This window comes from Panthera uncia (assembly GCF_023721935.1).
Source record: "Panthera uncia isolate 11264 chromosome A3 unlocalized genomic scaffold, Puncia_PCG_1.0 HiC_scaffold_11, whole genome shotgun sequence".
In the NCBI taxonomy this organism is placed as follows: Eukaryota; Metazoa; Chordata; class Mammalia; order Carnivora; family Felidae; genus Panthera; species Panthera uncia.
The window spans coordinates 6,297,085-6,320,860 of NW_026057578.1; the positions used below are offsets into that span (position 1 = coordinate 6,297,085).

The 23,776-nt window shown below is 46.5% G+C and overlaps 3 protein-coding genes across 4 annotated transcripts in view; 1 reads left to right on the plus strand and 2 right to left on the minus strand.

Annotated features, from left to right (window-relative positions):
- The window catches only part of LOC125936476 (beta-1,3-galactosyl-O-glycosyl-glycoprotein beta-1,6-N-acetylglucosaminyltransferase 7-like), a 44,422-nt gene extending 31,612 nt beyond the window's left edge, over window positions 1-12,810 (plus strand). Inside the window, exon 4 of one of the 2 annotated variants that reach the window (XM_049650592.1) lies at window positions 12,733-12,810. In XM_049650592.1, the coding sequence (XP_049506549.1) occupies window positions 12,733-12,785 (53 nt within the window). In that variant the 3' untranslated portion in view covers window positions 12,786-12,810. Of the gene's footprint in view, window positions 1-6,895; window positions 7,129-12,732 lie in introns of those variants that run through there. The other variant, XM_049650591.1, reaches the window with a different exon arrangement.
- Window positions 1-13,124, minus strand: part of RTF2 (replication termination factor 2) — a 41,126-nt gene extending 28,002 nt beyond the window's left edge. Inside the window, exons 1-5 of the mRNA XM_049650593.1 lie at window positions 12,975-13,124; window positions 9,081-9,175; window positions 8,308-8,401; window positions 6,174-6,313; window positions 2,902-2,980 (exon numbers count right to left, since the gene is read on the minus strand). Coding sequence (XP_049506550.1) covers window positions 2,902-2,980; window positions 6,174-6,313; window positions 8,308-8,401; window positions 9,081-9,175; window positions 12,975-13,043 — 477 coding nt within the window. The 5' untranslated portion in view covers window positions 13,044-13,124. The remainder of the gene's footprint in view (window positions 1-2,901; window positions 2,981-6,173; window positions 6,314-8,307; window positions 8,402-9,080; window positions 9,176-12,974) is intronic.
- Window positions 13,125-19,515: 6,391 nt separating this feature from the next.
- The window catches only part of CASS4 (Cas scaffold protein family member 4), a 38,768-nt gene continuing 34,507 nt past the window's right edge, over window positions 19,516-23,776 (minus strand). Inside the window, 2 exon segments of the mRNA XM_049650585.1 lie at window positions 19,516-20,740; window positions 23,007-23,084. Coding sequence (XP_049506542.1) covers window positions 20,330-20,740; window positions 23,007-23,084 — 489 coding nt within the window. The 3' untranslated portion in view covers window positions 19,516-20,329.

Sequence of the window (23,776 nt, forward strand, 5' to 3'; positions counted from 1 at the left end):
CTCCTCCCTCCGATGCGGCAGCTGCCCCTCTCCCTCCTCCGTCTGACACGGCAGCGTCCAGCTCTTCCGCCACCCACACCCACACGCTGTGCCACCTACATCCTGTCGCGTAGCTTCAGGCCTCCCCGCCGATGCGCCGTCAGTGTCTCGATGTACTTCTGCGAACGTGCCCGTTTCTAATTTTACTCAGATTTACTTTAAACGTGAACGGGGCATTCTTGCCATAAGTATAAAAACGGCACCCCTGCCGCACACGTAAAGCAGACAAAACCACGCAGGACACAAAACAAGTCTCGCTTGACCCGCCAGCCGGAGCTCCGCGTGCAGCATCCTCCCCCCGCAGGAGCCCTGCACGGGTCAGAGCGCCAATGAAAACCTACTCGGAGCCTTGCCCCTCGAGGCACGCGCGAAGTCTGAAGGAGCCCGAAACGGGAGTCCCCGGGGCGCTCTCCGGTATCTCGCAGACACGTGTGGGGTCCCGTCTGCGCGCTGCCCCCCACCGACGCTTGCACCACGGGTGGTCACGTCCCGACCTCTGCGAAAGTCTGACCGATGAGAACCATGCTCTGCCTTCGAGGCTTAGAACACACGTCTCCTCCTTCATAAAGCCACTGCTCACCGGCACAGTCAAAAGGAAGTTCTCTGGCCCCTGAGCTCCAACGACATCTTACCATCCACTTGGAAGCTGGCCTCAAAAAAAAAAAAAAAGTAGGGGCGCCTGGGCGGCTTAGTAAGTTAAGCACCCAACTTCGGCTCAGGTCATGATTTCATGATTCATGGGTTTGAGCCCCATGTCAGGCTCTCTGCTGTCAGCGCAGAGCCCGCTTCGGATCCTCTGTCCCTGCCTCTCTCTGCCCCTCCCTCACGTGCGTGCACACTCTCTCTCTCTCTAAAATACACACTTAAAAAAGAATAGGATCCTTCGTCTGACTTATGATTCCTGCAGGACTGCACTCCCTTGAGCACAGACTGGGCCATCTCTTTCCTAGGAGCGCCTGTCACCTCACCTTCCACACAAGATGTCATAAGCACAGGTGAATAAATGACATGAATCAATTTCTGAACGCATTCTGTGAATTTCTTCTCTTTTGTAAAAGCTTAGCGAGGCAGATTCCAAATTCTGGGATGGCTTTATTCATAGTCACCCTAAACTGGAAACAACTCCATGCCCCTCGGTGACTTCTTCACCAGCAACCAACTACCTTTTGCCCGCACGCAGTCACCCAGGGTGTCCTCCACATCTGGCTTCTTTCACAGAGGGATCGTTTTGAAACTGCAGGACACCTGGTCCAGTTTAAGCTGCTCTCTGGCTTCCTACCGCACCTCGAACGAGATCCACAAGCCCCAATGTGGGCGGCTGGGCGCGGTATGAAGTAACCCCTACCTGTAAGTTTCTCCTACTTCTCCTCTCCTGCACCACCACCCCCCACCCCCGCTCGCCCCCCAGCCTTCTGTTCTCACACTAGCCACATCCTGTCACTTCCCAGCTTTGGCTCCAACTCTGCTTGGCTGGCTCCTTTGTGCCCTTCAGGTCAGCTCAAGCCCCCAGGGGCGCCTCTGTCACCACTGCGCCAGCCTCTCTCCCTCTGGGACGTCACCCCCTGTTTCTTTCCTGGCATCTGTCACAGTCGCTACTGCCTTGAGCCTCCTTCCCTGTTGTCTGAGTGCCTCTCCAACTGGGATGTGGGGTCCGTGAAGGCAGGGACTGTGACGATCTCACCCACTAGGCTCTCCCACCATATAGTGCTCAGGACACAGGCTGGCCCCTGACAGGTGTTCAGTGAAAGCTGTTCAATGAAAGGATAATTCACAACAGGGAGAACCAGAACGAGGGGCTTGAAATCCAAGCTGAGTTAACATGGGTGAAAGTACAATCGGGAGCTGTTGGCATCCACGGTGTTAAACTAAACGGTAAGTTTTCCGCAGGCGAACAGCACGCCAGAGACACAAATGTCTGGGGGCTGCCGCAGCAACACTGTGAAAGTGGGGCCATCGGTATTTGTGTCATGTGACCCGAACAGGTGAGCTCCTACATCATGTATTTGCTCTCTCGTGTGAGCACTTACTGAGGACACAGCACGTGCCCTGCAGAGAATAAGCTCTGGAGGGTGATGAGACAGACAAGCCTCGCCCCCGCTCCCAAACGCTCACAGGAGGAGCACAGGGGAATTTTAGGGCAGCGGAAATACTGTGTGTGATGCTACAATGGTGGGTACACATCGTCCCACGTTTCTCCACACCCACGGGATGTGCAAGTGAAACTTCACGTAAACTGGAGATTCTGGGAGATGGTGTGTGAAGGCAGGGTCGTCAGTTGTAACAAATGTACCCCCTGGTGGGGATGTTGATGGGGGGGGGGGGCAGAAGGAATAGGGGAAATTCTTTACTTTCCTCTTAATTTGCTGAGAACCCAAAACTACTCTAAAAAAAATAAATAAATAAAGTCTTATGGGGGGGGGGGGAGGGAAAAAACAAAGTAACCGCCCCAGTCCTGTGGGAAAACCACCATGGAAATACCAATTATATTCTGATGAGGAGAGCGAGCTAACAAGGTGCCCGGGGAACAGGGAAGGAGGCTCAGCAGCAAAGGTTCACAGGGGGCATGACCTCCCCAGGCTGGTAGGTCACGGAAGACGGAACAAAGGCACAGCAGGGAGGTCAGGGAGCAGCCCAAGCTTGGCCTGAGCCGGACAGGCCTGCAGGGACCGGTCACCAAAGGCTGTCTGGGTCTGTTTCCAACAAAGACGAGCCATGGAAGGGCTTTGAGCAGAGAAACAACGAATCAGATCTATTTCAGAAAGAACTGAAGCATGCTGAAATGACACATGGAAGGAGGAACCCTAAACCGTGTGACTTCCTCAGCTACCAAGAAGGAACAACTGACATGTGTCAACAACTCACCGTGTGACAAACTTCTGCTTTTATCTCTTTCAAGGCTCGTTCAGAAAACACACAACCACAGCACCGCAGGAAGCAAAACCTGGAGAAAGAATCCAAAATGGAAGTTGACTTAAGTAATAATTTTTAAATTACAGCCGGATTATCAGCTAACATTTGTTCAGTTTAGACAAAGGCCAGGGACTAAAACAGAAAAATGGTCACATTTGATTCCATTACCGGAAAAAAACTAGTATGTCCTATATACCTATTTATACATAGAAAAAGAAACAGAAATAGAGAAAAATACAGGCCACGGTCCCATTCCTGCTGCCTTGCAAAAATCCTTTAGAATCAAGTCTCTCCTACAAATAAGATAAATACATTAAAAATAAAACCACAAACATAAAAAGTCAAAAGACAGAATAGGAACTCAAAGAGAATATTTTATATATATATATGAGATTGAGTAGGAGTATTCAAAATGCTCTTAAAAAGCAAAAATAAACAGTGTGCTAGAAAAATGGGCAAAAGACATTCACATGTGATTCACAAAAGAACTATAATTGGCCAAAACATAAAAAATGTTTAAGCGCAACTGTTACAGAAATTCACTGCAAAACGTCATATAATGTTTTACGTATCTGACAGTGACAAAAGAGACTGAAGGTGTCCAGCAGGAAACTGAGGAAACAGGCATGTCTGTTGGGGGGCGGGGGGTGGTGCAGCACGGTGCATCTTAGAAGGACAATTTGGCAGAGTCCCGCACAAGAATCACCTTTCGGAATGTCTCCTATAAAACCTGCCCACGAGGGTACAGATGCGTAAATATGTATTTATGAAGCTGTGTAGGACAGCGCTGCTTGGAACAAGGAAAAAGAAAGCACCTAAATGTTTGTGAGCAGAGGAATGGGTACGTAAGTTTGGAACACTCATACAGCTATAAAAAGAGTAAGGTAAATCTGTATGCAAGGCTATAAAAACATACTCAAATTAGAGAAGTAGGACAAAAAAGAGGTTACGATATGTATACTGTGTTGAACACGTTTACATTTCTATTGGCAGAAGCGTAGGGAAGTGTGGTGTATGTGCATTGGTGCTGGGCGGGTCTGCAGGGGGCATTAAACTCCAAACAGTCAAGAATGCTGCCACTGGAGGCGAGGACTGGGGGAAAGGGGCAAAAATCATCAGGTGTACATTTTACTTTACCTGTTCCTCTAAAAATGCCACAATAGAAGGTCTCTCCAATTCCCTAGGGATTAGAGTGGATGCAGCTTGCCTCAACAAAAACCCAATTAACAACAACCATACTAAATTCACTTACTGTTGTTTACAACAACAACAAAAAAATCCTATTTTATGGATGCTTACTAACTACTAGTAATTTAAATTTGTTTATTTTTCTTTAAACAAAGGCTCAATGTTTTCATTACACCAGTCACTTATTTCTATTTTTCTCTATATTTGAATCTTTATTATATAACATTTAATAAATGTACAAAGTAACCCCCAAATCAATTTTCTAGTGTGGAGGCCCTATTAATAGCAGGAGGGCAAAGCCAAAACACACAAATTCACTGGGAAGAGAAAAGAGAGATTAGCCAGGGGATGAAAGGGAAAAACTAGGGAAACCACAGTTGAAGCAAAAGCTATAGGTAACCCCTGCTCAAGACCCCAGAGTTGAGTCTGTTTCTGCTAAGTTCCTCTTTCAGGGTGAACCATGGTTTTCTTTAAAAAAAAAAAAAAAAAAAAGTGGGAAGCCAGACACAAAAGGTCAAACACTGAATGATTCTATGTATAGGCAGTATCCAGAAGAGGCAAATCCATGCAGACAGACAGCAGACTGGCGGTGGCCAGGGGCTGGGGAATGGGAGGGACTGCTCCACGGTCAGGGGGTTTTCCCTGGGGGTGAGGGAAACCGAGGAAGGAACTAGGCAGAGGTGCTGACCTTTATGTTATGACTTTCACTTCGAGATAATGTGTATGTACCCATGTGCAGAAACACACACAAAAGTAGGACAAGCTTAGGTAGGTGAGTCGGCTTCCCCAGAATATTGCCTGCTTGACCCTAACAGTGAACTTTAGCTTTTTAACTAATTGATTAATTCTTCTTTCAGCTCTATTTAGGTATAACTGACAAACACAAATTATATACATTCAGGGTGCACAACTTGATCTGATACGTACACACACTGTGAAATGATCACCATCAAGCCAATTAACATATCCACCACCTCAGTTACCACTAAATGGTCAACTCTGAGGGGCTTAAAGGATTTAAATTCACACTGTCTGAAGAGTAGCATCTTTAAAAGCTCCCTGGGCCGAAAATTTTCCTTCTCTCCAAATCCATAAAGCCACAGGTTATTCCAATTCGGAGCACGGTGCTTCCTCCCTCAGGCACAGTTTGCCCCGCATGGCGCACACACGTCTGTTAAGCAGAAGTGTGCAAAGGTGCCAGAATGCTCCAGGTTCAATGTGGTTGTTTACAGACCAACGGAAGTTTTTACTTAGGTGAGCTACGTCTCCCCTCTGCCCCCAGCCTAACCCCATTTCCTGAATGAAAATGGTCAAAAATTACTACCTTCCACATGTAATGTGTTAGGCAGAAGATTCCAGATGACAACTGGGACTACCAGCTTTTAAAGATATTTCTAAATGGTGGGAAAAGAGGTTAAACCTTTGGCTCACACTGAGGCATCCTATAAAAAGGCACCTACCGAGCCATTCAACACTCATATTTTCTAAGGCAAAAGTACACAGGTCACTTACGTTCGCTACACAAATGTCAACCTTAAGATTTCTGGTGCTCTGCTCAGAGGATTTGTTCGCTCCAAATTTAAAGCAAGTTACCATCACCAGCTGGGTCTTTAGCTGACTGACTGACCACACATTCGGTAAAACGATTTTCCGCTGCCTGTTTTTCGGCAGTTATGAGGAAATGCAAGTTGTCTGGTGGGCAACATTTGTCCTTTGCTTTCTCTCCCAGAGGAAAAGACCAAATAACGCACCTCCCGTGTCGCATGAGGAATTTTAAAAATCCCTCCCTACTCTCGGCTCTCCTCCTCTCAGGAACAGAAGGCACAGGCACCGAAGCTGGGTGCGCTTGGACACCACGTCACAAACGGCCGCCAGGGAATTAACACGGCCTTGTGCCAGCTCTGTTGCCTCCGAGGCACCCCCAAACCAAAGGACGCTTTAAGCAGTCTGTGCGATCATAAAGCTACAGCGCAAACCCTAACAGTGCCCGTCCGTCTGACCGGACTCTCCAGCAGCTGCCCACATCCATCACTGACCTGTGCCGGCCATTCATCTCCAAGCCCACAACGGGGCAGATGAAACGTGCCCGCTGGAGGTCATCGTGTTTGTCACCCTTTGTGTTTCCTTTATCCCCTTCCCAGGCGGGATTATCAGAAAGCCTTAGTTCTGTCACATTCTGTGAAAAAACATCAATATTTTAAGAATTCATCTGATAAGTGGATCCTCCTCAGCCTCAACGGCCGCCGAAGTCAGCAGAGAAATTGTTATTACAGTCCTTTCCCGTCCAAACCTCTTCTTCCTACTTTCCTTTGGCCGTCACTTATAATATGAAGAAAAACTGAAACCACAAATTGTGATAGGAAACGAGTTTTCCAATTCACTGACTGGCAAGTGAATTAGTTAATTTCTACTTTACAATTATTTTGACATTTAGGGAAAAGTAACTTTGGACGTGAAAAACTACGCCACTAAGAGAAAGCTCTGTATCCGTTTCATCCAGAAAGGAACACTTTCCTTCTCTGCAGATGAATCCTCACTGAGGTGTTCCATATTACTGGCCGCCCATGTTTATTTAATAACTGAACAGACAGTAAAATCTGTGAGACCACGGTCTAATATCCAAAGCAGAATATTAGCCAGAGAATACTATTAGATCCCAAGATCTGGCCATTCGGGTTTTCAAAAATTCACCTTCACAAGGAGTGATCTAATGGCTCCACTTGAGCATCTGACATTTAACCCACCATTTTGATTTCAGCACTCCGGACAGCAGCCGAGAGCCTTGAAAGGAAAGCCACTGTGCCTTGGGTCGGCTTCCTGGTTGATGCGGCCATGTGTCTCCTCAAGTTCTCGAAGTATGTGTGGACCAGTATATGACAGTAATGATAATCTGGCATATTTGCATCATTTTATCTGAATCCTTCTGCTTTTACAGTTCTGATTTCTTGGAATTTTTTTCTTTTTTGCATTAAAATTAAAAGTTCAACCATGTACCTTGAATATTATTTTCAATATAGAACTGTATAAATTAATTTCAATGATCATCATATTCAAATAAGATCACTACGCTACCATGGGTCTTTTAAGGAATGAATTCTCTTCCCAAGATAAAAGGTGACAGAAATCAACATGGTTATTTCTAAAGCATGACTTTAGCTACATCTCAGAATTACTAATTTGCCTGAAATTAACTGTTCTTGTATCCTGTAATCATTGCAAGAATTCAAAAAAAAAACCTAATATCATAATAAAAATTTTAAAAAGAAAAAGAAAAGAAAAACCCGAAGCCTTACATGGGGAGTCAGGCATTCTGGTTCTGGGTTAAATGCGTCATTCATTGTGTGGCCTCAAAAAGTCATGGATAGTGAGAATTCCCACCTGTGGGATGAAGTGTTTGACAAGCTTGATGGTCCCCAAGTTCTCTGCCACTTTTCTGATTTTTCTCCCATCGACCAGATTTGAAAGATTTTGTCCTCTCAACCAACTTCCCTTACTTAAAAACTTGTTTTTCCATTTTAAAAAAACCTTTTTTTAATGTTTGTTTATTTTTGAGACAGAGAGAGACAGAGCGCGAGTGGGGGAGGGGCAAAGAGAGAGGGAGACACATAATCTGAAATAGGCTCCAGGCTCTGAGCTGTCAGCACAGAGCCCGATGCGGGGCTCGAACCCATGAACCATGAGATCATGACCTGAGCTGAAGTCGGATGCTTAACTGGCTGAGCCACCCAGGTACCCCCTTGTTTTCCCATTTTTATGAAAGAACTTTAACTGCCAATCAGAATGTCTAAGTAGCAAGAAATACTACACTGATTTCATAGTGATCTACCTAGAAGTCTCTAGTTCTATAAGAATTATAGAATTGAATAAAAAATTCAAGTAGCCAAGCTTTAAATACAAAAATGATGTCTCCAAACATTTATTCATCACATTAACAATTTTCAAAGTTCTTTTGCACATATTACATCATAACAGATTTATAATGCAGGAAGGCCAGGTGTGGGAATTTCTGGCTTGAGCTTTAAGTGACCTACCCCAAATCACACTCTTATTAGATGGCTGGGTGGGACTGGAATTCCAAATCTCAGCCTTCAGTCTATAATGTGCACGAATTCTACAAAATAAATCTTAACCACTGACACCCCTGGAGCACTTCAGAATCACCTGTCTTACCTTGATGCTTTTAATGTGAGATGTTGCCTTCCCAAGAGCCTTTTCGGAAGATTTGTCCAAAAGGAATTCAATGACGGCATCTTTGTTATAAAGTCTGCAACAATAAGGGTCAGTCCAAACACTGTGGCAACAATCAACCGCCACACAAAGGAGGAAGAACTAAACTGAGCTCAATCCAAAGTCATCTACACTGGATAACAGAAATGGCTTGCATCGCTAAAAAAGTAAATTAAATCCTGGTTCAACTATCTCCACAGCATACAAAGAAAGAAAGTAGTTTAAACCAAGGGTTGCAACCTGGCAATCTGAGGACTGATTGGGATCTGAACAGTATGGAAATTTAATATAAAAGTACACATTTTCAACTTTCCCTGGGAAAAAAAAAAATCACAGGTTCTGGAACCACTGGGCCCACTTTCTGGAACAGCAACAGCTGACGGGAAATGAGTAGCAGCTGCCCTTTCAGACAGGACACGGACTCTCCAGTTTTCTCCAGTCCCCACCATTCCCTACAGCCCCACATGGCTCCTTCATGCGTTTATGTTTATAACGGAGCTCCTACTGGCCCCTGAATTTTCAGATCATGAATTAAATAAATCAAACTGAATAGGAAAATGCAGAAACATGGTCAGAGACAAGGAATGATAACCTAGGCTTCACACATTTGTTTGAGATGATTCACATTTCATGAATCAAGAACCGTACTTACACACTGAAATTCTTTTAAAAATTACTGAATAAAAACTCATCTCAATTAAGTAAAGGAACCATACCTGCCAAGTTCACAGGCAACTATGGGTCGCCTTAGTATTTCCTGACTTAAAGTACAATAGTTCCACTGGGCCACTAGTTCAGCATCTTTGTCAACCTAAGGGAAAAAAAAAATCCTTTCAATTAACTTTCACCTCCGAAAGACATATGGTCCACAGTTCTACATATAAAGGCTAATTCAGTTTTACCACATGTGATGATTTTTGTCTTTGAAATCAAAGATAGCAACACACGAAGCTGGGACTTAAAAAGTCAAAGTAATCAACACCATGTCAAATAAGTTCCCTCTAAATGTGATACCTAAAACAAAACATTCACATCAAATAATTAAATTGCCTATGCAAGCTGCATATAAATATTAGCATTTGCATCCTTTTGAGTTATTTATTTTTTGTAGTAATCTCTACACTCAATGTGGGGCTCGAACTCACAACCCCAAGATCAAGAGTCACACACTCTTTCAACTGAGCCAGCCAGGCAGCCCTGGCCAGAATTAGCCCAAATACTAATTTGTATCTTAACAGTAAGTTAGAGAAGCCATATAGAAAACAATAAGCAGTACTGCTTAATTTCTATCAATGGGAAAGGCTCCAAAGCTTTAGCAGAATATAAGGACTCAGGACTCAGAAAATAGGTTTGTTGTTTTTTAAAGTTCAGCACAAAGACTACAGAATTCTTTTAATGTAGTTAAAAAAAATGTTTTAATGTTTATTTTTGAGAGAGAGAGAGAGAGAGAGAGTAAGAGCGAGAGAGGGGTAGGGGTAGAGAAAGAGGGAGAGACAGAATCCGAAGCAGGCCCCAGGCCCTGAGCTGTCAGCACAGAGCCCGATGCGGGGCTCGAACTCATAGACTGCGAGATCATGACCTGAGGTGAAGTTGGACACTTAACCAACTGAGCCACCCAGGTGCCCAAAGGCTACAGAATTCTTAATAAAAATCACCAATTTAACACTGTTCATTAGGGAGCATATCAAATCCTTACCCACATTATGAAAACCCAAACATAAGACCTTCCATTGCCCTCAAATGCTATTTCACCTACATAATATTCCATGTCCCACTCTTTTCCCCTCCTAAAATGCCAAACCTGAATAATATAATAGGATGGCATAAGTGGGACAAAATAGGAAAAGACAAAAATGAGGAAAAATTCCCTTCAATTTAATTTCTACAGTAACAACTGCTTAAGTGTTTACTGTGTGCCAAGCGCTATGTTAAGCAGTTTCTGTGACTTAATCTTTTAGCCCTCATAAAAACCCTGTAGCTTAGTATTTTTACTTTGTTATTGAGGAATTGGGAGTACCAAGAGGTTAGGTTACATGTCCGAGGTCACACAACAAGCAGATGAAGGAGCTAAGAACCCAAGCAGGCCAGCTCCAGAGACCATGCTTCTAATCGCTACTTTCTATTGCCTATTATTTCAAACAGAACAAAATAAAAATAAAACCCGCATTATGGCAACCGTTATTCTATCTATACCCCAGGTCCAAGAGCCACACTTTGACAGCTTAAACAGCTTTTATCAAAATTCACACTGTAGCTGAGCCCTGAGAAAACCTGCCACCAGTGAGGTCAATTTACTACATTGTCTGCAGATGCAAAAAAGCCATTCAAGTCCAGGATCTACTTTCTGGATCCCTTACCTTCTTTACCCATAGTCCTTAGCTGATTCAAAAAATATCGGGAGAGGTGGGGGCAGGGAGAAAAGCCATAAACTAATCTTTACCCAGGGATCTAAAAATTGGTAACCCCCCAAAACTTCTGAAAACATTTTTTTTCCAAGGTCTGTCTTCTTTTCAGGGCAAGGTCTTAAATTCCAGACCAAACACACCATATGAGTAGTCAAAAATATTAAATTACTATATATCTGGGGCACCTGGGTGGCTCGGTCGGTTCATAGGTTCAGGCCCCACATCGAGCTCTGTGCTGACAGCTCAGAGCCTGGAGCCTGCTTCGGATTCTGTGTCTCCCTCTCTCTCTGCCCTCCCCGCCCCCCAAAATAAATAAACATTAAAAAAAATTTTTTTTTAATTACTATATATCTATCCGAAATGTAAGCAATGCAAAGGCTGGACTCTGTTCCCTGCTGTGTCCCCAGAGCCTAGAATGGTGCCCATGGCAAGCATTTAATAAAGTATTTGTTGAACAAATAAGAATAACACAAATCTATCCTGCCTGAGCGCTCCGGCTGTCTCCGATCACCCTTTCTTCTTTTCTGTCCCCTTCTGACACCCTGCCGAGCTTTTCATTAAGGTGCTCCTCTTCAGCCCTGGCCATGAGTTAACAAAACCAGCTGCATGCTTTTCTGGCAAAGCTCTTATGAGTGTCGACTCTCCAGCATTAGCCTATGCACATGTAGGTGTGATCAGAGGGCACCTCCAATCTCTTGAGTGCTCATTCATTCTTGCATCCAACACTTATCTACCAGGTGTTGACTGTGTGGCAGAGGTAAGACACACAAGGTCTCTGTTCACATAAGAGAAAGACAGACAATAAACAAATAAAAACTGTGATTAAATACCATAGAGAAAAACAAAGCAGCAGAAGAGGATAGAGAGGGAATGTATTTTGCAACAGTGGACTGAAATGACATTTGAGGAAAGAACTGAACGAAGTAACAGAGGTGAATGATATCTTGGTGAACGATGTATCAGGTTGTGGACATTCTACTCCAGGCTGAAGAACAAAGGTCTGTGTCGCTGAAACAGAACGAAAGACCTGGAGGGGGGGTGGGTAGAAGATGAGGGGTGAGAGAGACAAGGCATCTGATCACACAAGACCTGGTGGGATTTTCTTCTGAATATGACAAAAAGCTGCTGGGCGGTTTTAAACACAGGGGTGATATATGAGATTTACCTTTCAAAAAGCTTTCTCCAGCTGCTGAATGGAGAATACATGGAGCACCCACGTGTGCCGGGCGCTAAACTGGGTGCTTTACGTGCCTTCTGTTATTAAAAAGGAATTACTAACACTTCGGGGCGCCTTCTGTTATTAAAAAGCAATTACTAATGCTTCGGGGCGCCTGGCTTAGTCGGTAGAGCATGTGACTCTCGATCTTGATGTCATGGGTTGGTGCCCCATGACGGGCGTAAATTATTAAAAAATAAATAAATAAAGCATAAAAAAAAAAAGTAATTACTAATGCTACCTTTGAATTCCTGCATAAATGGTTGGAAATCCCGGCTTCATTAGCTATCAGTTGTGTGATCTTGGTCATGTTACTGACTCAGTTTTCGTGTTAGCAGCATGGAAATCATATACAATGTTCTCAGTTACCTATGGGAATTAACAACTACCCGCTCATTCATTGGGTACTCACCATATTTACTGTGCCAGGAACGGTGCTAGTTGTAGAGGGGGAAAAGGCAAAGCCTCTGCCACAGGGAGCTTACCTTTCTCTGTGACGGACCTTAATCAACCACGAAGGCAGTGCACAGAGTGGTAAGATAGCTTTTTAGGAGAAGGGCCTGCTCTCGTGTGGATAAGGGAACCTTTGTGAAGAATTCCCGGAGAAAAGGAAGTTGGTGTGTACAAAACTCAATCAACAGCAGCCACCCGTATCCTTGTTACTAACTAACGGCAGACGGGCTTTAAATCCTGGCCCTGGCACTTAACTAGAGGGGTAACTTTGTCCTCCCGGCCCTCAATTTCTAGGTCCGAAGAGCGAGGATAATGACAGTAAGAACTGTACGAGCTACCCCATATAAAGCGTACCCCCAGGTGAACGGCAAAAGCAAGCACTCAATAAAGGTCTGATATTAATACTGTCGGTAATTCTGAGTTCTCCAAAAGAGCACGGCAGCGTCAGGAGCCCCGCTGGCTCACACCACCCCCACCTCCCCCTCGCTCCCTGGGGACCCCACACCCCCGGCCCCCACCGGGCCCACGTCGCTGACCTTCTCAACCTTCTTCGGCCCCTTCACCAGTTCGTGTCTCTTGGGGATGGTTCCTCCGTCGCAACCCATCGCAGACCCGGAGTCAGAATCCCCAGCAGCGACCACTTCCGGGAGTTCCCGGCGACCGCCGCGGTCACTTCCGGCGCGCCTGGATGACGCGCTACGCCCGCCGCCACGCAGTGGGGCGGATCCGTTGCCAAGCCCCGGTTGCCATGGCGAGCGTCGCTAGGCGGTGGGCGAGGCCCCGCGGCCCGGCCTGCCGGAGCGCGCGCGAAGCCTTGCGCGCCGAGGGGCTGGCGGGGCGTCCCTCCCTCCCGGTGGGCGCTGGATTTCTGCCGCCCTGTGGCGGTCGCTCGCCGCGGCTCGGGAGCGGGGGTGACTCAGGAGCACCCCCGGTTCTCGGGCCCCGACCCACCCCAGCACGTCTGACTGTGGGTCTGGCACATCCCCGGAATGGGAGCGCCTGGAGGGAAAGGGGCGCATTTTATTAATGCAATTAATGATGCATGTGAATGACATCTGTTGTGTCAGAGAACCATCACGTGTGCAAAGGAGAACTTGTAACTGAGCGCCACCGTGACTTTAACACTCTCAACAAATCCCGTGAAGTGGTGTTATAGGAGGTTCTGGGGGAGTAAGATTCTCTAGGCCTGCAACTTTCATACTGCCGTGTGGACCGTCTATAGATGAAATGTTGCAGAGTTGGTGCAGGAATGTATCCGATCCACAGCCCCCTTTATTTATTTATTAAAAAGCAGGTGTAGTGAACAGAGGCAGCTTTATCAAGGCTACGCTGATGTTTGCTTGCCTTTTCCAAGAGATAGGTTGTATTAGGTCCATAATGAGAGGCCAAATCCCTTGCAAAACCCCGGCTAAAATCCATGACTGTCTGCTTTCAGGCTCTTGACTCTCTTTCTAGTTTTTCCTTTAATTATGGTAAATATTAGGGGAAAGTCTAACCACAGCGAGTAAGGTGGACCTATACGATTGGATGTTACCTTGCTGACCACAGTGAGACATAAACAAACAAACAACCCTGAAAATATTCCCTATTTGGGAACAGAAAACGTGGATATGAAAACTTCAAGGACTGTAACATTGGATTCTCTGTGACTGCAATTGATGGGAATTTAAAGAAAATAAACCTTTTAATCCGTTGGTCTCTCATTGCCTTATGATTTATTTTTATGCCAATCACAGGAATCGTAAACTGTGAGCGTGGGGACTTTGTTTTAGTCCCCATCGTAGCCTCGGTGCCTGGAAGAACCTTTGGCTCGCTCAGTATGTATTTCCACAATAAGCCCAAAGGAAGTACAGACATGTTCGGCGAGGGTGATAAGTCCAGTTTGGGCAGGCCCTAAAACTGCTAGGTACTAGGGGAATCCATTTACAAGTACAGAAATAGAGGCCTGGAAAGCTTACAAGTACAGAAATAGAAGTCCTGGAAAGATCAAAGGACTCGCCCAAGGTCCCACAGCTGGTAGGAGGGAGAGCTGGGACTGGGTTCCAAGATTACTTTTCTCCCCCAAAGGACGGAAAATCAGGGACGGAATAGCATAAACCCAAAGATCTTTAGACAGACTCTCAAGCCAGTGCTCTTTTCTGGCAACAGAGTCTGCCCCTCCCCTAGCTCATTTGGAGAAGTGAAAATAAAAATACCTGCTCTGCATTTAACCATGGCGGTGGACCGGGAGATTGGGAGGCACGGTTTCCTCTGTCTTTGTAACTTAGGAGGCAGGGGGTACAGCGCCTTCCATTTTCCGAATGACAAACCTGAGACTGAGCTGTGCAAGGTGTCTTGGCTCAGGGGCACACGGCAGGTGAGTAACAGGAGTTCAAGATGAGAGGCCTTCTCAAGTGAGGCCCATGGAACTACAAATGCCATGTTCCTTAACCTCTCCCCCAAAGCTACCGTGACACCCAGCAAAGCAGTGACCACTGGGTGGGCCGTTGAAACTCAGGCAGCTGGATTCTTTTTTCTCTTCCTCCTTGGTTTCCTCATTTAGAGTATTGGCTATTAGGCTACGCTGTGCTACCGAAAATACACAGCTTAAGCTTTTATACAGTTAATATCAGCGGTAGCAACTCATTTGTGTTTAGAGCTGGCTAAGTATCAGGTACCTCACTCGGTGTTTCACGCGCTTTGTGCCATTTTGCTTGAGCCACATTAGACACACTGGAGTCATCACCTGCTGTTACCTTCCACTGCCTTTGCTGAACGAACTGACACAGGATACTCCCTTGTGAGGATCTTTGACGACAGCTTTGCCCCAGCCTGGCTGTGGATGTGAAGGGCGGGAGATGGATGAAACCAACAGAAAGAAAACCATGAGCCCCTAGCAAAACCAGTATTTCTTAATCCCAAAAGGGTGTTTGGACCCACTGGAGAATTTGAGAAAAAGTCTGGACTCACTCCCCGTGGAAAAATATCCGGTCGTGCATAGAAAATATTGCTGCAGTTAATACGAAAATGTAGCTCATTCACCAGCCCCTGAGGCCCCGGCCAAGAGCAAGTAGTTTAAATGTTCCTACTGCCTGTTGCAATTGTTTCCAAATGTTTTAGTCTTCTAAACCGTTGAGGGTTTGATTTCCTGTGAGCTCTCCCCCTGCGCTGTAGTTTGAAATTCTGTCTGGGGGCACCTGGGTGGCTTAGTCTGAATGTCTGACTCTCGATTTCGGCTCAGGTCGTGATCCCAGGGTTGTGGGAGCTAGCCCCACGTCGGGTTTTGTGCTGAGCATAGAACCTGCTTAAGATTCTCTCCCTCTCTCTCCCTCCTTCTCTCTCAATAAAAAAAAAATACAAATACAAATAAATAAAATTCTGTCTGGACAAGGCTGACAGGCAAAGTGACTCATTTTGAGAGTTGGCATGAAAAACCAACAAATATGTGTTACGGTTCTTTAAGACTTTTACAGCCACATCATTCAAGGTTACACTTAAGAGGATGTCCGAAGGAGGGTTCAAGTAAAATAAAGTGGCCCTCCTCTGAGCTTCTCCTCTGACCACTACCCCCACCTTGATTTAATTTCATCATGGCACCTACCACCCCTGGCATCATATTATAAATTTAAATTTTGACATCTTGTGTGCCGTGGATTTTTTTTTTTGCATTGATTATGATTGTTTAAATATTGCATCAAAATAAAATGTATCTTGGTTGCTAGGTTTTCGGGTGCCCCTTTACATTTTGCATTCAAGGAGAATGCCTCACTCACCTCACCTCTTCTCGCCCTGGTTTCCTGCCGCCCCCCCTTTCAGCTGGAAGGAAGGCTGCACGATGCAGAACCTTTGTTTTGTCCCCTGCAACACCTCTGGTGCTCAGCAGAGGCCTGATAAAGGGGAGATACTCCGTAAATATTTGTCCCACGAATGAATGAAAGGAAAAAGGCATTGGCAAATCAGCCTACCCTAAACGGGAGACTTTTGCACATGGGAAGCTTTGGGAGAGCTGGATGCATATTGGGGGAGAATATAAAATTTTTAAAAGCTGTTTTGTGTGTATATATAAAAAAGATAGTTGCCCCCAAACCAGAAACACAGCTCACCAGCGCTTGTCACACTGGAAGATCTCTTAACTGGGTTCCTCGTCACTTCCATCCCCCTGATGAAATTTAACTTAATTGAGGTCAAGTTGCTATCACCACGGGCACCACCACACCAGCCACTATTTCCTCTTCCTACCTTGAAAGGAAGCAGTACAGAGTTCTGGGCATTAAAGAAAACTACTCAGCAAAACGTTGCTGAAGGTAAAAAAAAAAAAAAAAACACACACACACACAACAACAACTGATACTATTCTACTTTTAAATGTTTTTCAGAAGTAATGGTCCTATTGAATTAGTGGAAACTCATCCCATAACTGCTCTCTTTCAAAAAAAAAAAAAAGGGAAGGAAACACATTTAGCTAACAGCAGCAGTTTTCAATTGTTTTAAAGCCAATGGTTTTGTACTTTGTCAACAAAGTTGAACTTGGTTTGAACTCATCTCAAATATATATATACACACACAAATATGTACAAAAATATATAGAGAGACAAATATGTCTCCAGATATATTTAAATTTAAATTTTTATTTATTTATTTATTATTTGAGAGAGAGAGAGAGAGAGAGTGAATCACAAGGAGACCCCATGCTCAGCCCTGAGCCCAACGTGGGGCTCGATCCCATGACCCTGGGATCATGACCTGAGCTGAAATCAAGAGTCAGATGCTCAACCGACTGAGCCCCCCGGGCGCCCCAACCACATATGTTTCTCTACCTGTCTGCCTACCTACGTCTGTAGTGTTCTGAAAGCAATGGAGGTCTGTTGATTACCTGTTAGAGCCTCTCACTTATGAAGGACGGAATGAGTTAAAACGTCTAAAGCGTTAGAACAGGGTCTGGAAGGTAGTAATCACTTATTCAATATGTACTGCTGTCATTACTATTGTGCGAAAATCATCTTGCCCGCTGGCGTGAACACCCATGGGTGCCTCCCCGCAGCCGCCCCTCCTTCTTGCAACAACATTCCTGACTTGGGTCGGGGCCCCTGTTGGGACGCAGCTCTCCAGGGTCTCTCGCATTTCTGTATGTCCTCTGGGCAGAGGCACTGACGGCATTTTGTTCTGGATTACCTCTTCTAGGTTGTTTTCAGCAAACACCCTTGGAAGAGAGAGGTGATGTCTCCCTCCGGAGCAGAAAGAGAGCTCTGTTTGCTGCCCAGTAAAGGTCATGCTTCCCTCTGAGGCAAAACTTGGCCAGGTCTGCACAGAGGCCATTATAAAAGACCGGGGTCGCCTACGCTCAGAGTTCTTTGGCTTTGACACAAGCCCCCAGTGCGCACAGCATCACCTGTGCCCTCCTTTGCTTTGCCCTGGGACTTGGGGTCAGGTGGAAAGAAGGAAAGGTGAAGCAATGCTTGCGATGCTGTGAGGAAACTCCTTTGTCTCTGTGACATAGCTCGCCTGAATAGTGTCCTTAGAAGGCTGGCTCATGAGGTTGGCCTTTGGTTGCTTATAAAAGCTGGCATTTGGGGAGGGTTCCCAGCATCCCCAGGGTTGATAAGAACGGGTCAGTCTGCCTAAGCTGTTCATACAACGAGTGTCACTTGTGCTGGCTACGTGCTCTCCTTCTGGGAGCCTGGAGTTAGGGAAAATGCTCTGGAGAGGCTGCCGACCATAGGAACCCCGGGCGTGAGGCTCTCGCGAGCTTCCCTGGCTGGGAACATCGCACGTGTGCTGTCACAACTTGTTGCTGGGGGAATTAGAAGTGTCTCGTGTGACCACGGGGACAGGACTGTTGGCCACTTGAGCCTGGTGTCCTTTGTACCTCACTCTCTGAGCCTTTCCCTTTGCTGGCCCCATTCGCTGCAATGAATCATAGCCATGACCGCGAACATAATGCTGTCTTGGGATTCCTCCTAGCGAATCATTGGACCTAGGGGTGATCTTGGGGACCCCAGACATACCCTCTGATGCCAGCGTCTGTGTCTTCTCTCAGCATCTATGAAACTGGCAGGCTCACTTGTTGATTTAAAGCAGGGGGATCTCAGACACGTGATAGTTGTTGGGAGGGCCATTCTTCTCCCTCTCTCCAGACACATGGGACTGTGTGTGTGTGTGTGTGTGTGTGTGCGCATGTGGGTGAATCCCGTCTAGGTCAACCTGGGTATTACATGCCCTGCTTGTCGTGGGCTTTCGGGGCAGGCACTTGCTCTAAGCCAGCCCAAGCAGAATCAAACCATTTTCTTCTCCTTTGGCTACAAACCAAGGATATAACCTGGGGCAGCCGCCTTGCAATCATGAGTGTTAACACAGAGCAAGTGGGACTGAGAAACTGGGCACCCACACCAGCCGGCCTTAATGCCAGGCTGCCCCTGGGCTATTTTAAGATACTTGAGTCAATAAATTTCCTCTGTTGCTTAAGAAAGATTGGATATGGTTTTTGATCGCTTCCAACAGAAAGAGTTCTAACTGATACCGATCACGGCTGTTCAAAGAACGGGGCCTCCCTGTTCTGGCGGAGAGAACCAAGCCAGCCCCACAAAAGACGCGGTCCTCCTTTAGGGACCCTAAGAGTAACTCGGTGAAAATAACCAGCCTTCTAGCAGTCAACAATCTAGAAGTGCCGACCGGGCGAAGAGCCTGGATCTGGTGACACTTCGGGTCACTTGCAGCCCGAAATGCAGAAGGCGTTTAGTGGCTGAGGCGTGTGGAGGGGGATGCTGTAACCATAGCAACAGGAGCTGAAGTCCCAGCTGCAAGAGCGGAAAAGGAGGTGGTTTGATTCGAGAGGCGCTTCCTGCACCACCTTCAGACCCGTGCCCGGCAGTCGGTGTCCTGTCCACACCATACCTCCTGCCTGCACCACCACGAGGGACGGCTTTGCCTTTTCCGTGCTAGCCTTGTGCATGGGCACTTGGCCTCTACTGCGTCTCCTTGCACACGTCCGGGAGAAGCATTTGAGTAAGACGAGTCAATATCGGAGGCTTTGCTTCGGCCCCAGAACCCGGGTGATACGGATCAACGACTCTTCCAAGGAAAGGATTGCTACGAAGGATGTTTTGAGTCACGATTATATTTACGTAACGTTATAAACGGTGACAGATTTGAGACTGTTGAAGCATCAGCCTTTTCTGATTGGGCATGCTGAATTTACCGACACAGAATCTGTGATACACAAAATAAATTAACAAGGAACCCAACAGAACGTGTTATGTTGGAAACAGAACATGCGTCTTTAACTTGATTAAGATAAAACAGCAAATATGTACAGAGTGTAAGAGGCAGATACATAATTTGTACCAAATCTCACAGAATTAAGTCAGTCCAAAATGAAAAACAGAACACTTGCTAACGGTCGCAATAGGAATTGATCATCTGAAAACAAGTCCCTCCTCCTTGACTTTCACCCTAGCATCTGATACGTTGTATATGTATCTCTCCATCATTTGTCCCTCTCCCCACTGGATTGTAAACTCCCTGAGGTCAAGGGCTCTGATCCACTGCTATAGGCCCAGCACCTAGAATCTGACATATAGTACATGCCCAATAAATAAGTGTTGAATGAGTGAATTTAAGACAGGCGTGCATTCAACCAACATAAAATTGGTTTCTACCACGTCACTTGGTACGCCGACCCCACATGCTGTGCTAAAACCTTAGCGAGGTCCTTACTTAATACCTGGCTCTCTATGGGATAAGTCAATGTCCTGGGGTAGCTTGGCCCCTTGGCAATACCGGCTTTGGCCACCGTGGCTGTTTCTGCCCGTTGCTGTGGCCCCGGGCTGGCTTTTCGCATAGGACACAGTTGCACGGCTGGGGACTGGCAAGTTGAAGCTAAGAGGTGAACAGGGAGAAGGCGGGGGAAGGAGGCTCATTCCAGCGCCCCCCTGAATTGCCGAGTGTGTTGTTCCAGCTTCTGGGCCTCGGCCTGGAGGTGCCCCAGGGCTGCCGGGCTGGGGTACTTGAGCACGGCGTGCTTGGTGGCCAGCGCGAGGTTCTTGAGCAGGCTGCAAAGGTGGCTGCTGCCACAGAGGATCTCATTGCGCATGTCCCTCTCCTGGGTCTCCTGGCACAGCGTATCCACCAGCTTCTGTCCTACCATGATGACCAGCTTGCTCTGCGCGATGAAGATCTCGGGGGGCTGGCTGTTGCTCAGGCTGCTGTTAAATACGCCGATGGCTTTGAACAGTGCCCCGAAATAGAGCCGGCAGTGTTGAGAAAGGTGGAATCTCTTCTCAGGGTTCTGCTGACTCAGAGGCCGGGGGGTGGGGGAACAAGGATGCTGGAAGAGGGAGGAAAGTAATCGATCAGAGGCAGATTTGATCGCCAGGCTGTGGGTGTCTCCCTTTTCCTGTTTTGCTCAACGTTCTAGACTTTATATCAGAAAAAGTACAGTTTTGTGTGGGGAGCCCCACCGTGCACCATTTGCCTAACAAATTAATGTTAATGTTTTCAAAGCACGGTTACATATAAAGTATGGTATTTACATATACAATATTATATATTGCATTGTATATATAATCTTGCGTGTTAAATACATAAAATCTCATTCAGTATTCTCAACAAACCATTAGAAGCCCGTTCTAAGAAGCAAATGGACAGAGGTGCCTGGGTGGCTCCGTTGGTTAAGTGTCCAACTTCAGCTCAGGTCACGATCTCACTCAGGCCTTGATCCCACGGTTCGTGGGTCTGAGCCCCGCATCGGGTTCTGTGCTGACAGTGTGGAGCCTGCTTGGGATTCTCCCTCTCCCTCTGCCCCTCCCCCTGCTGGCACTGTCTCTGTCTCTCTCAAGAGAAATAAAGAAACTTAAAAAAAGAGAGAAACACATTGACAATGAATAAATCTATAACCTTAAAGAATGCAAGAAAACTCGATGAGATTTAAAAATTTACTCAAAGAACGGAATTTTCAAAAAATCCTTTCTAATTTCAGCATCGGCAATAAACCTGATCCCCCCAAATTTCCGGAAGAAATCCAAATACGCTGACCTATCTGTCCTAATACGACAATATTTCTCTAACTTGCTAATAAGGTTTCATTTAGAGTTTTCCTTTCATGAGTTTTAGTTTCTGAAATATGGAACCGATGTCTTCCCAAAGCCTAGGCACTATCGAAAGATTCTCAGCAAAGGGTGCCTGGGTGGCTCAGTTGGTTAAGAGTCTGACTTCAGCTCGGGTCATGATCTCACGGTTTGTGCGTTCAAGTCCTGCATCAGGCTCTGTGCTGACAGCTCGGAGCCTGGAGCTGCTTCGGATTCTGTGTCTCCCTCTCTCTGTCCCTCCCCTGCTCTCTCTCTCTGTGTCTCTCTCTCTCAAGAATAAATAAACATTAAAAAAAAATTTTTAGTGGCAACCACTCCAGGGGATCATCAAAAGCCTCTTTGTTAGGTTACAGGTGGGGAGATTGATGCTCCCTGAAGCAAAGGGCTGCCTATGGTCATTCATTTTGTAAAATAAAGATCCAGAGTTCTAGGCGGAGTCAGCTAAGTCTGAATGTCTTAGTCTTTTCATGAAACTGCATGTTCTCTCATCCACCTGTGATCTCAAAGCTCACAGCCTAGAAGAACTCAGCGTTAGGGTCTGACTTCATATGTTGAAACGCCACCCGCTAAGGTGAAGGTAGTAGGAGATGGGCCTTTGGGAGGTAACTAGGATTAGATGAGGTCATTTGGGTGGGGCCCTGGGATGGGATTAGTGCCCTTGTTGGAGCCCTTGTCTCTGCTCTCTGCCACCTGAGGACACAATGAGAAGACAGAGGAGAGCCCTCACCAGGATCTGCCCAAGCTGGCACCCTGATCTCAGACTTTCAGACGAGGGTTCTCGTCCCAATTTGCCCCCGAGATGTCCACATGATCAGACGTCTCTGTCCTTCTCTCTTCCACTTACACCCAGCCCCCAGCCAGGGAGCTGATCTGGTTCCCTGTTCTCCAGGCTCTAGGTACTCAGACAACCTTCACCAGGGATGCCCTGTCTGCTTCCTTCTTCACCTTGACTTGCTTCATCTTTGTCTTTAAAGGAACCCGCTGGTTTTACCTCTATTACCTTAAAGGAAACTTTTCAAATTGGTGACTGGAAAACCACTGTCATTTGTCACCGGTAAGAAGGAACCAACAAAAATAAGCACCACGATAACATCTTTGAATGTTTTTGAAAAAGACAGAACATCAAGTGTCACAGAGGCGTTGGTGACACATAAGCCCCAAACCAAAATGGTTTTCCTGTTGTAACCAGAAACATTAAAAGAGAATGTCAAAGGGAATGTGCATCCATGGTATCGAACACCATGTCAGTCCCACCCACGCTAAACCTGCGACGCCTAGAGCTGTCACTCATGGTTCAAGGATCATGCTCCACATTCTGGGGCTCGTTGGACCTGTTCATCTCCAGGGCTCCTTCTACTGCAAATAGGAAGGACCATCTGAAACACCACATCTATTCCCAAGGCGTCGTGGATCACGGCTATCATGTTGACTTGTTCATAGCAGGAAGCATCTCTAGGGATGAAGCACGTGAGGCAGAAAGACGGGCGAGCCGGCCCTGTCACTTACCTGTGCTCCCAGGTTTTTGTTTTCATCCAACCTTTGTTCCAAGATGGGTTTTCCTGTCTCTTCTAGATTAGGCAACTTCTGAAAAATAAAATCCCTTCCGATTACCAACCTGAGTGGTTTCGACACGGTTCAGAGGTGTTTAAGTCTACTTTAAAAGGTGGGCATTTTTGGGGCGCCTGGGTGGCGCAGTCGGTTAAGCGTCCGACTTCAGCCAGCTCACGATCTCGCGGTCCGTGAGTTCGAGCCCCGCGTCAGGCTCTGGGCTGACGGCTCGGAGCCTGGAGCCTGTTTCCGAGTCTGTGTCTCCCTCTCTCTCTGCCCCTCCCCCGTTCATGCTCTGTCTCTCTCTGTCCCAAAAATAAATAAAAAACGTTGAAAAAAAAATAAATAAAAGGTGGGCATTTTGGGGCGCCTGGGTGGCTCAGTCGGTAGAGCGTCCGACTTCAGCTTGGGTCGTGATCTCCCTTTGTGGGCTCGAGCCCCGCGTCGGGCTCTGTGCTGACAGCTCCGAGCCTGGAGCCTGCTTCGGAGTCTGTCTCCCTCTCTCTCTGCTATCTCCTCCCATCTCCTCTTGTGCTCTGTCTCTCTCTCTCAAAAATAAATAAACATTAAAAAAAAAAAAAAACTCGAGGGGTGCCTGTGTGGCTCAGTCGGTTAAGCGTCCGACTTCAGCTCAGGTCACGATCTCATGGTCCGTGAGTTCGAGCCCCGCATCGGGCTCTGGGCTGATGGCTCAGAGCCTGGAACCTGCTTCCGATTCTGTGTCTCCC